This window comes from Physeter macrocephalus, chromosome 19 (assembly GCF_002837175.3).
Source record: "Physeter macrocephalus isolate SW-GA chromosome 19, ASM283717v5, whole genome shotgun sequence".
In the NCBI taxonomy this organism is placed as follows: Eukaryota; Metazoa; Chordata; class Mammalia; order Artiodactyla; family Physeteridae; genus Physeter; species Physeter macrocephalus.
The window spans coordinates 64259097-64273650 of record NC_041232.1 but is presented as its reverse complement, the minus strand read 5'-3'; the positions used below and the strand labels follow the sequence as shown (position 1 = coordinate 64273650).

The window sequence follows — 14554 nt, the reverse complement described above, 5'->3', positions numbered from 1 at the left end:
GTTGTTTTTGGTGTCTGTCCCCAGTGGCTAAAGTTGGTTCAGTGGGTTGTGTAGGCTTCCTGGTGGAGGGGACTAGTGCCTGTGTTCTGGTGGATGAGGCTGGATCTTGTCTTTCTGGTGGGCAGGTCCACGTCTGGTGGTGTGTTTTGGGGTGTCTGTGGCTTTATTATGATTTTAGTCAGCCTCTCTGCTAATGGATGGGGTTGTGTTCCTGTGTTGGTAGTTGTTTGGCATAGGGTGTCATGCACTGTAGCTTGCTGGTCGTTGAGTGGAGCTGGGTCTTGGTGTTGAGATGGAGATCTCTGGGAGATTTTCACTGTTTGATATTACGTGGAGCTGGGAGGTCTCTTGTGGACCAGTGTCCTGAACTTGGCTCTCCCACCTCAGAGGCACAGCCCTGATGCCTGGCTGGAGCACCAAGAGCCTATCATCCACACGGCTCATAATAAAAGGGAGAAAAAAAAGAAAGAAAGAAAGAAAGAAAGAAAGAGGTAAAATAAAATAAAGTAAAATAAAATAAAATAATTAAAATAAAAATAAAGAATAATTATATTAAGAAAAAAAACTTTTTTAAAGTAAAAAACAACGAAAAAAACAGACAGAACCCTAGGATAAATGGTAAAAGCAAAGCTATAGAGACAAAGTCACCCACAGAGGCATACACATGCATACTCACAAAAAGAGAAAAGGGAAAAAAACATATATCGTTGCTCCCAAAGTCCACCTCCTCAATTTCGGATGACTTCTTGTCTCTTCAGGTATTCCACAGATGCAGGGTACATCAAGTTGATTGTGGAGATTTAATCCGCTGCTCCTGAGGCTGCTGGGATAAATTTCCCTTTCTCTTCTTTGTTGGCACAGCTCCTGGGGTTCAGCTTTGGGTTTGGCCCTGCCTCTGCGTGTAGGTCGCCTGAGGGCATCTGTTCTTCGCTCAGACAGGACGGGGTTAAAGGAGCAGCTGAAGCGGGGGCTCTGGCTCATTCAGGCCGGGGGGAGGGAGGGGTACGGATGCGCGGCGAGCCTGTGGTGGCAGAGGCCGGCGTGACGTTGCACCAGCCTGAGGCGTGCCGTGTGTTCTGTGTGTTCTCCCGGGGAAGTTGTCCCTGGATCACGGGACCCTGGCAGTGGCGGGCTGCACAGGCTCCCGGGAAGGGGAGGTGTGGAGAGTGACCCATGCTCGCACACAGGCTTCTCTAAGTGGCGGCAGCCGCAGCCTTAGCATCTCATGCCCGTCTCTGGGCCTCCTTTACGCGGCGCTCTTAATCCCCTCTCCTAACGCACCAGGAAACAAAGAGGCAAGAAAAAGTCTCTTGCCTCTTCGGCAGCTCCAGGCTTCTTCCCGGACTCCCTCCCGGCTAGCTGTGGCGCACTAGCCCCCTTCAGGCTGTGTTCACGCCGCCATTCCCAGTCCTCTCCCTGGGTTCTGACCTCCGAAGCCCGAACCTCAGCTCCCAGCCCCCGCCCGCCCCCCCGGGTGAGCAGACAAGCCTCTCAGGCTGGGGAGTGCTGGTCGGCACCGGTCTTCTGTGCGGGGATCTCACCGCTTTGCCCTCCGCACCCCTGTTTCTGCGCTCTCCTCCATGGCTCCGAAGCTCCCCCCTCCGCCACCCGCAGTCTCTGCCCGCAAAGGGGCTTCTAGTGTGTGGAAACCTTTCCTCCTTCACAGCTCCCTCCCGCTGGTGCAGGTCCCGTCCCTATTCTTTTGTCTCTTTTTTCTTTTTTCTTTTGCCCTACCCAGATACGTGGGGAGTTTCTTGCCTTTTGGAAGGACTGAGGTCTTCTGCCAGCGTTCAGTAGGTGTTCTGTAGGAGTTGTTCCACATGTAGATGTATTTCTGATGCATTTGTGGGGAGGAAGGTGATCTCCGGGTCTCACTCTTCCGCCATCTTGAAGCTCCTCCGTGGATTATTGATTTTAGGTCTTCTTCTTTCCTTATATGTATGTGTGTGTGCATATATGTATATACGTGTGTGTATATTTATATATATATTCTAGAGGAAGTACATGGCATGCCTTCAGGGACCACAGATGGTAGTCAAAGCAGAGTGCAGACAGAGAGAGGCAGGACCTGAGGCACATGCCTTTGTTAGGATCCATGGGTGGAGTACTTTGCGGTTCCCAGGCTAAGGCTGGATTGGTCAACTCAAAACAAAAGTGTGGGATTTCAGTAAGCCCCACAGGGGTCTTATCTAAGAGGTATATAAGGCGAAGATGTTGGGAGGTGGGGCACTGTTGATCACAGGGGCTGTTGGGGAAGTCGTATTAGGAACTTACATTAGCTTGTGACTCTGTGGACTGCTATCTAGAGCGTGCACTTGCATGAGGGCGTGTCAATTTAAGATCCCTGCAGGGTACTTAGCCAAACAAAATGGATTTAGAGGCAGCGATGCAGTAGAGTAGCTTAGCTAAACTCTTGACAATCTATCCTGTGATGCCTTGTCATCAGGAATAACAATCACTTGTGTAGTGGATATGTTAAAGGACATAGGTATTGTTTTCTTTCTTTTTAAAAAAAAATTTTTTTTTGACCGTGCCGCATGGCATGTGGGATCCTAGTTCCCATACCAGGGAGCAAGCCTGCACCCCCTGTATTGGAAGCACGGAGTCCCAACAACTGGACCGCCAGGGAAGTCCCAGTATTGTTTTCTGAAGCCACCTTAAGGCACATTTAACCAAGGCAATAATGATAAAGCCTATGATAAATAGACTTGCTATTGTTTGGAATCCAGTTCTTAGCCATCGCCCTCAGGTGGATGTCGAGAGCCATGAGAACAAATCGGGGACCTCGGAATGTGGGAATTTGTTGAAATACTTTAGTGATATTAAGCATGACCTGCATCTCTTGACGTCTGGAGGTTGACCTGTAACAATGTTACAATAATAGGGATCATCTCCATGGATAGCCTGTAGACTGGGCAGAGTCAAGTAGACCTGCTCCAGCCCCTTGAGTCAGATCCACATCATTAAGAGGCGATGAGTATACAGGGTGAGGTCCAGCCTTTGTGTTTGAGTATAGTTGGTAGCCCTCAGAAAGTACTGCAGTTACTTTGATGCCTACCCACAGGGTGCCATGTGTAGGGTCTAGATTAGGGGTTTGGTCCAGCCTAAATGAGGCTCGAGGTATTTTGGAGGGAATTAGCACAAGGGTCTGATAACTAGGAAGAGCTCTAGGATACCTAGTGACATGGGGCTGTACATCTTGCCCTGAGTGCTCACAAACCCAACATCTTTTTACTTGCAAGGCCTGGGCTGCCACCTTGCAGGTTTGTATGAATATATTTGTCACATAGGATCCGGGGTTGTGGTGTGGGGCAGGGTCGTGGCATGCAACAGGGAGGAGTTGTGGATGAGATGTAGAGAGGTGTGGAGGTAGCTTTTTGGGTACGGAGGATGTTCTGGCAGTGGTGGTGGTCCTGGGAATAATGAGGGGAGTAGGTCTGTTGTGGATACATCAGGTAGAAAGCAAACGCTGTAATCTAGTACACTGAGCAGGGAACACAGCACTGAGAATTCCCTGACCATAGGGTCTAGGCAGGTCAGTCAAGCTAGAGGTGCCTCATTGTGGCTCATATAGCTTAGAATACATTGTTTGGCTTGCCATAAAGGTGAAATGATGTCTAATGCTGCCAGGCAGTCAGTAGGGGACTTATAGATTTTCAAGGGTTTTTATAGAGGCAAGGTTCATGAGGCAAGCAGTTAGCTATTTCAGGAAATTAATACTCTGTAGGGTCTTCTGGGTTGATCACCTGGAGGCGTTTTTGCAACTTGGCCTTGAGGTTAACAGTCACTGTCACCGAACTGCACTTGGGTCGGCTCGCCCAACATGTGCAGCAAAGCCAATCTACTGACACTGGGTTGTGGTCAAGGAAAGTACAGTGTTTATTTGTAGGGCACCAAGCAAGGATAACAGGTGGCTCATGCTCAAAAGACCTAAATTCCCTGATGGCTTTCAAGGATGAGTTTTTAAAGACAAAGTGAGGGAGCGGGTCATGGGGAACATGATCCGCTTGTGCACTGTTTTCTGATTGGTGGGTGGTGAGGCAACAGGATGATGTTTCAGGAATCTAAATCATCAGTCTTCTGGCTCCCCACAGTTGGGGGTCTCTCCTATAGTCAGGGGTCTGTGTGCTGGTGGTCAGGATCTGACGGGTGCTCGTGTCTATAAAAACAACTCAAGAGTGTGTATCAGATTGCTATCTATATCCCTCAGGGAGGAACCACAGTCCTGTGACTCTGTTTTATGGCTGACTTATTGTTTAAGTTACTATTACTTTTCTGGCTTGACTGCTTTTTCTTTGTTTCTGCATTACCCCGATTCTCTAATTATTAACTTATTGAGCCTGGTCTTTAAAACTCAAGAGGATGAGGACACCAAAGCTTTTCCTACAAAAAAGAAGCAGGGGGACACAGAGAGCTCTGTGACCGGGAAGGTCCCATAGGGTCCTGCTTGATTTCAACAGCCTTGAGGTTAACAGTCACCACAATCATCACCCCCTGGTGTGAAGGGTATCTGGGAGACAAAAGTCCCAACATCCAATGAGGTTGGGGCACGTTGTCTCCCTCTTTGTTCTGTTAGGTTGTTGTGTTGTCACCTGAGGTGCAGTCATGTCCAGCAGTGAGCCCTTGGTCTGGGGCTATGTTCTCTGTGGAGCTGGTATGCTTCGGGGTGACAGAGGCTAGCTTGCACTAGCCTTACACTAGCCTCTTCCCAGGTGGAGAGTCATGAAGGGTAGGATGGCTGGTTGGTGTTAAGTTCTGAGTTTAAATGGTAGAGGCCTGATTCAGGATGAAACTGCAAGTATGCACTCTACTACTAGTTGAGCAGATTCAGTGAACTCCACTGGGTCATCAGGGGCATACCCTGCAAAGGAACACTTGGTGTCCATGACCAAGCTTTGTGGGGACTCCAACCACAATGGGTATAGATTCTGGGCACGATGATAGGCTAGTCCTAGGGACATTTTGTGGATGGTAGCTTTGTAATGCAGAGATCACCCCATTAAAACTATAATAAGATCATTAGACCATGAACCTGCCAGCCAGAGGAGTCTGATTTGGTTACATTGGCAGGGCCATTCTGCCTGGGATATAATTTGAGGCATGGTATAAAAGGGAGTGACTCATTTAAGCATAGCTTCTACTGACACCATTAATGTAGAGGGAGGTGAACTCTGGGTCAGAATCCATGCCTGCTGGCAAACTGGCAGAAAATCTTCTAACAGGGCCTGGCAGCACCTGGTGCTCTGCTATCCAGTTGCGCCCCTGCCTGGTTTTGTTCCAGCATATCTCCTGGGACATGGTTAGGCCTGAGGGGTCTACTGGCAATCCTATTATCCATGCTGTACACAGTAAGAGTAATAGGCACATCTAAGATCAGTTACATTTGACTGATTTCAGAGGCCTCCTTTGGGGCCAGCAATCTGGATACTGACCAAAGGTGGGGTATAGTTGCTTTGGAGCATGAGGTCATTTACCTTTTCATCTAAGGTTAGGTAGGGACCCAGCCCACATCTGCTGATAGAGGCTGCTAGATCCCAGGGTCCTTTTTGGATTTCATTTCCTAATGTGGTTGGCAACCACTAGGTTGAGGGCCACTTTTCCTCTCTCTGAGATCCACACAGTTCAGCTAGTGGGTCCTGGAGCTATAATTTCAATCTCCAGCAAAATTTGTGATGAATTTGTTTTAATTAACCAGCCTTTATAACCCAAATAATGAGTCGTAGCTGGTGGCTCTAGGTTCGTGACTGATACTGAGTCATCTTCTGGGTCAGTAAAATCTGTATAATCATGATTCTAAGCAATTTGGTAGGGATTTGTCCTCTCAGGCTTTCAATTATAAGAGGATCATATTGCATAATCTTCCCTTGACTGGGTTGCCAGCGTGTGGAAGACAGAGAGACAATGGAATAATCAAAACGGTAAGGGGAGTATTCACCTGGTGAGTGGATGTGAATGGCATCCTCTCTAATGTCAAAGGATTGGAGGTTCCCTTTTAGTACTAACGGGGGAGTCTTTGGAGGAGACTGGTAGTACGTATGGAGGCGTTTAGAGACATGAAGGCTGGGAATTAAGTAGTATTAGAGCCTGGGGCCAAATTTCTTGTCCATTTGGGGAACAACATAGTGTATAAGAGCTTGAGGAATATATCTATGAGTAGGCCATTGTGCCTTTCTGTAAGTCCAGCTGCTTGAGGCTGGTAAGCTAAGTAGAATTCCACAAGATTCCATATTCTAGAGCCCATGACAGAACAACTTGGGAGGTGAAATGGGTACCTTGTTCTGAATCTATATTTGGTGGGGCAAAGGGGCTGAGCACATACTTGATTAAGAAGGAGGTCACATAATGGGAAGCAGCCAGCAGACATCCAGTGAAGGTATGAATGATGGTGTTTGCATACCTGTTAGGTCTTGTGGAGGGCAACAGCAGCCTGATAAACTCCATATGCCATCTGAAGTAGAGTCTGTCGCTTGGGGCATGTGTCCCCACCAAGCATCTTTCCAGAGTTTTGTTCGGGAGCAAAGGAAGCAATTATCTACTACCTCTTTGGCTAGAGCTGGAGTAAAGGGCATACACCTGTATGCCCAGTCAGTAAGTGCTGTCACTCCCCTATGGCCTGATATAATATGGGCCCACTCTGCTAGTGGGTATGGCACTGAGGAATAGTTGTGTCCAGGGTTGCTTTTGGTACTCCGGGAGGGGGCTCATACATGTAATTTAGATGAGTCTGTAATGTTACTATATGCTTCTGGTGTTTGCTGTGTGTGTGTGTGCACAGACGAGTGACCCTAATTGGCATGTGTGAGTTGGCTATTTCTTTCCAAATGGAGGCACCCCAGATGGGCTTTCCCTGAATCATGAAATTATCCTTTTGCCTTTGTCCAGACTAGACTGTGAATCCATTGGCTACCTCCCAGGAGTGAGGGAAAAATATGTGCCCTTAGAAGTCTCATTTTTATGATCTGTTGTAGATCAAGGTACACTGCCTCTAACTCTGCCAGTTGGGCCGAATCAAGAGAGCTGTCCTATACTAGGGATGTGCCATGGCCTATGTGTACAATGGTGGTACTGCCAATGGTGAAGAATACCAACTCCCTTTCCATGTCAGATGTTGTTTGCAAGGGCCTCCCCAAACTACTAGATGGGCTGGCATGAGGGTGCCACTAGTTGCACCTCAATGTCAGTGAGTAAGGGGCTGGGCATGGGGAAACCACTTTCCTGTAATTTGGAAAGACCCTTGATATCAGATTTAGCCCTTTTCTGAAGGTGCCATTTCCATTTTAACAGTGAGGCCTCAGTGGCCATGCCGAGCCTCTGCCAGGTTGAATCCCTCACAGAGTGGAGGAACATGGCCTCGTAATTTGAGGGGGACACCCTGTAAGAAGAATTATCTGGATTTGGGGTCAATTAGGGCCTCTTCAGGATTGGAGGTGAAATCTAGGTCATCTGGGTTGCTCTGTTCAAAGAAGTGATAGATCCATTGACCCATACCAGTCTTACAGAGAGGGAGTCAGGCCTCATCTAGTGTTTTCCATTGGCTTTGAACCTTTGTGGTAATAACTGCAGTAGAAGGGTGATCTCAGTGCCAAGCGTTAAAAATCCAAGTAAGCAGGGGAAGGGATTCTCTTTCTATACCTTTAGGGTTAGTGCCTTTGGGTTTGGACTCTCCCTGGTCATTGGAAGCCTCGATTATGGTGTTTCCCTTTTCCCACATGGAAGGCTAGAGGTTGCCTAGAGTTGGGTGTTTCCCTTCCCCCAGGTCAGTGAGGCTCTGATAAAACCCCAGCAGGTTAGGCTCTGGTTAAATACTTTCTCCTGAGGGCAAACCTTATTAAGAAGAATAGAATGCTTTGGTGTATTTCAGAATGGTTCATTTTCCCCTCCCCTTGCCATAAGCACGAGGAGATTTTTCTCTGATATTTACTGTAAGAACCTGAGGTAAGGTTTTGTGAGTTTACAGGAGGTAAAACTCACAGAAGTGTGGGGTCCCCCTGGATGATTGGGTCCCCTTAGAGTTTTTAACTCAGAGCAGTCCACACTGAGCCTCCAGCCAACCTCATTGTGTTTTCAATTTGCATTTCCATAATAGCTAATGATGTTGATCAACTTTTAATGTACTTCTTCACCATCTGTATATCCTCTTCAACCAAATGTCTTCTGATGTCTTTTGCCCATTTTCTAATTGGATTGCTTATTTGATTTTTCCCTCTCTTCTTTCTTTCTCTTTCTTTCTTTCTTTCTTTCTTTCTTACTATTTTTGCTATTGAGCTTTTTCTTCTCAATTGGATCTTTTTTATTAATTTCTTAACAGCTTCATTAAGGTATCATTCATAAAACATACAATTCACCATTTAAAATGTACATTTCGGGCTTCCCTGGTGGCGCAGTGGTTGAGAGTCCGCCTGCCAATGCAGGGGACACGGGTTCGTGCCCCGGTCCGGGAGGATCCCACATGCCGCGGAGTGGCTGGGCCCGTGAGCCATGGCCGCTGAGCCTGTGCGTCCGGAGCCTGTGCTCCGCAACGGGAGAGGCCGCAGCAGTGAGAGGCCCGCGTACCACAAAAAAATAAATAAATAAAATAAAATAAAGTGTACATTTCAATGGATTTTAGTGCAACCATCACCACAGTTGATTTTAGAACATTTTTATTACCCCATTTTCCCTCTTCCCCTCCCTCCACCCCCAATCCTAAGCAACTACTAATAGACTTTCTGTCTCTATTGATTCCCTATTCTGGACTTTCATATGAATGAAATAATATATTGTGGGATCTTCTGACTGGCTTCTTTCACTCAGCATAATGTTTTCAAGGCTTATCCATGTTGTAACCTGTATGAGTAGTTTATGCCTTTATACCGCTGAATAATATGTCAGTGTATGGATATACCACATTTTGTTCATACATTTATCAGTTGATGCACATTTGAGTTGTTTCTACTCTTTTGCTATTATGAATAATGCTAATGTGAACATTCATATGTGAATTTTTGTTTGGACGTATATTTTTGTTTCTCTTGGGCATATACCTAGGAGTAGAATTACTGACTCTATGTTTAAGCTTGTGAGTGATCACCAAATTGTTTTTCAACGTGGCTTCACTGTTTCACATTCTCACATACTTAGGAGGGTTCTGATTTTTCCACATGCTTGTTAACATTTGTTATTGTCTGTCTTTTTTATTTTAACCATCCTAGTTTGTCTAAAGTAGTATGTCACTGTGGTTTTCATTTGCATTTCCCTAATGACTAATAATGCTGAGCCTCTTTTTCTGTGCATATTGGCCATTTATATATCTTCCTTGGAGTAATCTATATAAAGGCTACTGAAGTCTTAAGAAGTATATTCAAGTTATTTGCCCAGTTTTTAACTGGGCTGTCTTTTTATTATTGAGTTGTAGGAGTTCTTTTTATGTTCTAGGTACAAATCCCTTATCACATAAGTGATCTGTAAATAATATTTTTCTCATTCTGTGGGTTGCCTTTTCACTCTTGATGGTGTCCCTTGAAGTACAGGAGTTTTAAATTTTGATGAAGTAAAATTTATCTATATTTTCTGTTGTTGCTTGTGCTTTTGGTGTCATATCTAAAACACTCTTATTACCCCAAGGTCATGAAGATGTCCTGTTTTCTTCTTAAAGTTTTATAGTTTTAGCTCTTATGTTTAGGCCTTTGATCCATTTTTTAAAAAGATTTTTTTGATGTGGAGCTTTTTTAAAGTCTTTATTGAATTTGTTACAATATTATTTCTGTTTTATGTTTTGTTTTTTTGGCCACGAGGCATGTGGGATCTTAGCTCCCTGACCAGGGATTGAACCCACACCCCCTGCATGGGAAGGTGAAGTCTTAACCACTGGACTGCCAGAGAAGTACCTGCCTTTGATCCATTTTGAGTTAACTTTTGTATATGGTATGAGGTAGTGGCCTAACTTCATTCTTTCGCATGTGGATATCCAGTTGTCCCAGCACCATTTGTTGAAGAGACTATTTTTCCTCTACTGAATTGTTTTGGCACTCTTGTCAAAAATCAATTGACAGTAAATGTGAGGGTTTATTTTGGACTCTTAGTTCTATTCCATTAATCTATATATCCATTCCTACACCAATATCATGTCTTGATCACTATAGATTTGTAGTAAGTTTGAAATCAGGAAATGTGAGTTTTCCAACTTTGTTCTTCTTTTTCAAATTGTTTTGGCTATTCCAGCTCCCTTGAATTTCCATTTGAACGTAGGATCAGCTTGTCAATTTCTGCAAAGAAACCAACTGAGATTTTGATAGGGATTATTTTGAATTTATAGACCAATTTGGGGATAATTGCCATTTTAACAATAGTGTCTTCTGATCCATGAACAACAGATATCTTTCCATTTATTTAGGTCTTCTTTAATTTTTTTCAGTAATACTTCTTAGTTTTCAGAGTATAAGGTTTGCGCTTCTTTTGTTAAATTGTTCTCCAAAGTATGAAACTATGTATACAAGCCATTCTGAGGGTGCACCTACACCCTCAGATCTTGCTAGTTCTACCTCAAATCTGTGATATTCTCGAAAGAGATCAGATCAGAGATTGGATCGAACAGCACAAATATAATACCATGAAAGACAGAAGCCAACTGAAATTACCTGTGTTATAAAGCCTAGTTCACGGCCTTAGCTGCACAGTCAAATAACCTGGGGAACTTAAAAGCTATCCCTTAGATAGGAATCTCGAGGGGTGAGACTTAATACTTTTTAAAGCTCCCCAGGTGATTTCAAAGTGTAGCTAAGATTGACATTTGCTGTTGTAAATTATCAACTAACTCATCTTCTGGTCAGAGACAGTGCTGTAATAATAGTAGTGACTTATTTTATCAGGTTGATATTTCATCTACCTAAATTAAAATAAATGAAAATAAAGTTGTATAATTGAAAATTATTTGGGAACTTCTTTGAGAAACACTTTGAGAAAGTATTTGAATTACTATTTGAACTGTTCAAAAATGTGTTATAAAACATTTCAAACAGATGCAAAGAATAGTACAATGAACCCCCATGCGTCAATTTCCTAGCTTCAACAACCATCAACCAATGGCTATTCTTGTTTCATCTGTCCCTCCCACCCATTCCCCACTGTCACCTGAAATTTTTTTAAATAAATTTATTTATTTATTTGTTCATTTATGACTGCATTGGGTCTTTGTTGCTGCACGTGGGCTTTCTCTAGTTGCAGCGAGCGGGGGCTACTCTTCGTTTTTGCACGCAAGTTTCTCATTGCAGTGGCTTCTCTTGTTGCGGAGCACAGGCTCTAGGCGCGTGGGCTTCAGTAGTTGTGGCACGTGGGCTCAGTAGTTGTGGCTCGCGGGCTCTAGAGCACAGGCTCCATATCTGTGGCGCATGGGCTTAGTTGCTCCGCGGCATGTGGGATAGTCCCGGAGCAGGGATCGAACCCATGTCCCCTGCATTGGTAGGCGGATTCTTAATCACTGCACCACCAGGGAAGCCCCACCCCGAACATTTTTAAGTAAACCCCAGAAATAATATTTTACAATATCTGTAAATGTTTCTAAATGTATGTAACTCTGAAATATTGGAATTGTAGCTCTAAAAGATTATTTTAACACTTATCCTCTATATCATTATCGCACCTAAAAGTTTTAACAACATGAGGTAATTTTTGTGTTATGTAGGAAGATATGATAAGAGAACAGAAGATATATCATCAGTACTTGGCACAACGGCATGAGGAAGAAAAAGCTCAAGAGAAAGAACTGGACAGAATGTTAGAGAAAGAGAAGGAAAAGAAGTTTGCTGAGAAGGACAAGGAGCTGAGACTTGAAAAGGAAGCAAGAAAACAACTTTTGAATGAGGTCATGTGTACAAGAAAACTGCAAGTTCAAGAAAAATGTAAGGAAATGAATTATAATTATATTATATTTGGGCCTTAATTCAATATAAGTAGCAACCAAAATATTTATTAAATAAGTATTATGTGTGAAATACTATGAAGAATGTAAAAAGGATTAAGGCAAGATCCCTGCTTTGCAGGGACCGTACCTAATTGAATACTTGAATATCTTTCTGCAGGTGTCTCCATACGTCCATACCTGCATGCCTTTGCTTGGGTAGTTTTCTCTCCCTATGATGCTTTTGATCTTGAGAAATCCTGGACATCCTTCCAGGCCAGCTCAAATATCTCATTCCTTAAGAGGCCCTCTGTGTTCCTCTATTCATAATAAATCTTCTATCTGGGTTTCTCACCATTGCTTGTTCACATCTCTTAGCATACCACTGAATTCCCTCAGCTTTAGTGCTTGGTCACAGAAGGAAATATTTGTTGAGAGGATTTCTATACCCAGATGTAAACATTTACTAGTAGGGTACTATGGACTTCACACTAGCTGTCTTTGCAAGAGAAAGCTCATCTTGGTTCCATTGATTAATTCTCCACTCCAGGAATTATAATGGCAGTTGAACATTGTTAAGCCAATATTAGATGGAGTTTTAAGAAATGAGAAGAAAGCTTCTATGATAAAATGATTTCTGTATTCTCCCATGATAAATGTTTTAGAATATATTGAGAAAACATGGAAAATTAAGTATTTGGAACCATTTATAAACAAGGAAATAAAATCAGCCATAATGCACCACCCAGGAATAGCTACTATTCACAACTTCCTGTATTTCCTTCCAGTATTTTTATTATGTATGTCATTTCCCCTCACAAATTAGGATCTTGTTGTATATATATATATTTACAGCCTGCATTTCCCACTTATCATAAACATTTTTCCAGGTTATTTTTCTTCAATTGTAAGATTTGTAATGCTGCCTAGAAATCCATTATAAAAATGGACCATAATTTATTTTACCTAAACACAGCTAGTGGACCTTCAGCTTGTTTTGAATCTTTTTCCTGCTCTGTTAGCATTGCAGGTTACTATCTCTGTACATAGGTTTTTTGGCTCATATATGATTAAGATAAATTCCTGTAAATGGATTTGGGACCAAAGATATGCACATTTTATATGTATATTGCCTGGTTTTATTTATTCTTTTGTGAACTCTGTTCTCTTTGTCATTTTTTTACCTACTTGGTTGTTTAAGTTTTCCTTATTTAATTTATAAGAGACTTACATACTGTTTTTCCAATACTTATTTTGTAATAAATAAAATCCCCTATTAATATAAATGGCAATAGAACTGTTTGTCCTCAAGAAGAGAAAGGTGAGAAGTGTTCAAACAGTAGTAATCTGGTATGAAAAAGGCTGATCATAGATTTCAAAGACAAATGATTAAGAGAAAATCTCTGTAGGTTGCAGCACATATGAATCTAAACCCTATTCTTTCCTTAATGGAGATGACTACTTCTACCTTATTAAGCTAAGATCCAGCCCAGTGATTCTAAGCTCTGCCTTTCTAAAGCCAATATGGCATCGATGCCCCAAAAGATGTCAGCAAGTCTTCTGAGAAAGTCATTCAGCAAAAATTACTTTTGTCTTTCTTAGTGCAACGAAAAGCAAAAGAACAGGAAGAACGTGCTATGGAACAGGAACGCATAAATGAAGGTCTTAAAGAGCTTAACCGTGAAGAGAGGGAGGATTTTACAAGGTATGATTTTGTTTTCTTTATTATTAGCATAGAGGACAATGTGCCATAATTCATGTATTATTGATGTTATTTTACATCAGTATTATATTTGTCCTAAAAGCTCAATTCAGTTTATAAAATTTCATATAAAGATAAGCAACAACCATTTTGGTAAAATTAAATTCTGTACATTGTGTAATTCTAATTATACACATTAGGTATTAAACTGGATAAACATCTTAAAAAATAAAACAAATTAGAAACAATTTTTATAAAGTAGGTATCAACCCTAAATCGTAATGAAATAAGTTTTTCCCCCCATGAAATAAACCCAGAAATACAGCATGACCTAATTAGTTAGATTAACAGAAATGGCTTATGGGGTTATGATTCCATGAAAATGTCCCAGGAAGATTTTTTGTAGCCTCGCTGAGCTGGAAAACTGAAGTGCCCTGGGTGCTTTGAGATGTACCACTTCCCTCCTCGGGCAAGTGTTCATCTGATCACCATAATCAGGCTCAGGTAGAGAAAATTAGCTGATGCCTCCTTGCAGCCTTTCTCAGATCATAGCAGTCCCTTCCCACCGATGACTATGACACCCAATTCAGGTGACCAGTGTGGTGGAGAAAGAGGACCTGGCTCCTCTAATTGCTGGTCACCCTCCCTGTCCCTAGGGCCTGTTCCCCGGCTCACCCACATTTGGTGCATAGAAATAAGCTCTCTTCTTTATAGGAAGAGTATGGTTTATATACCTGAGCCTATTGTTACTTTGGGGCCACCACCAACAATATCTGGCCTACCCTACTGACTTCCTCTACTTCTTCTGCTCTGGAGGTCCTTCCTTCTCACTTTTGAAAAGTCTGTCGTTGGAGATGTGAGGGGAATTTAATGAATAACAACTCTCTTCCCTGCCCAACTTTTATTTTTTTCTTATTTTAACATCTTTTTTTCTTTTCTTTTTTTTTTTTTTTTAAACATCTTTATTGGAGTATAAC

At 42.8% G+C, this 14554-nt stretch overlaps 1 protein-coding gene across 3 annotated transcripts in view; it reads left to right on the top strand.

The window, feature by feature from the left end:
* Positions 1-14554, top strand: part of CFAP53 (cilia and flagella associated protein 53) — a 77474-nt gene that overhangs the window by 52798 nt on the left and 10122 nt on the right. For all 3 annotated transcript variants that reach the window (XM_024132193.3, XM_028480141.2, XM_028480140.2), the window contains 2 exons: positions 11660-11876; positions 13478-13580. In XM_024132193.3, the coding sequence (XP_023987961.1) occupies positions 11660-11876; positions 13478-13580 (320 nt within the window). The remainder of the gene's footprint in view (positions 1-11659; positions 11877-13477; positions 13581-14554) is intronic.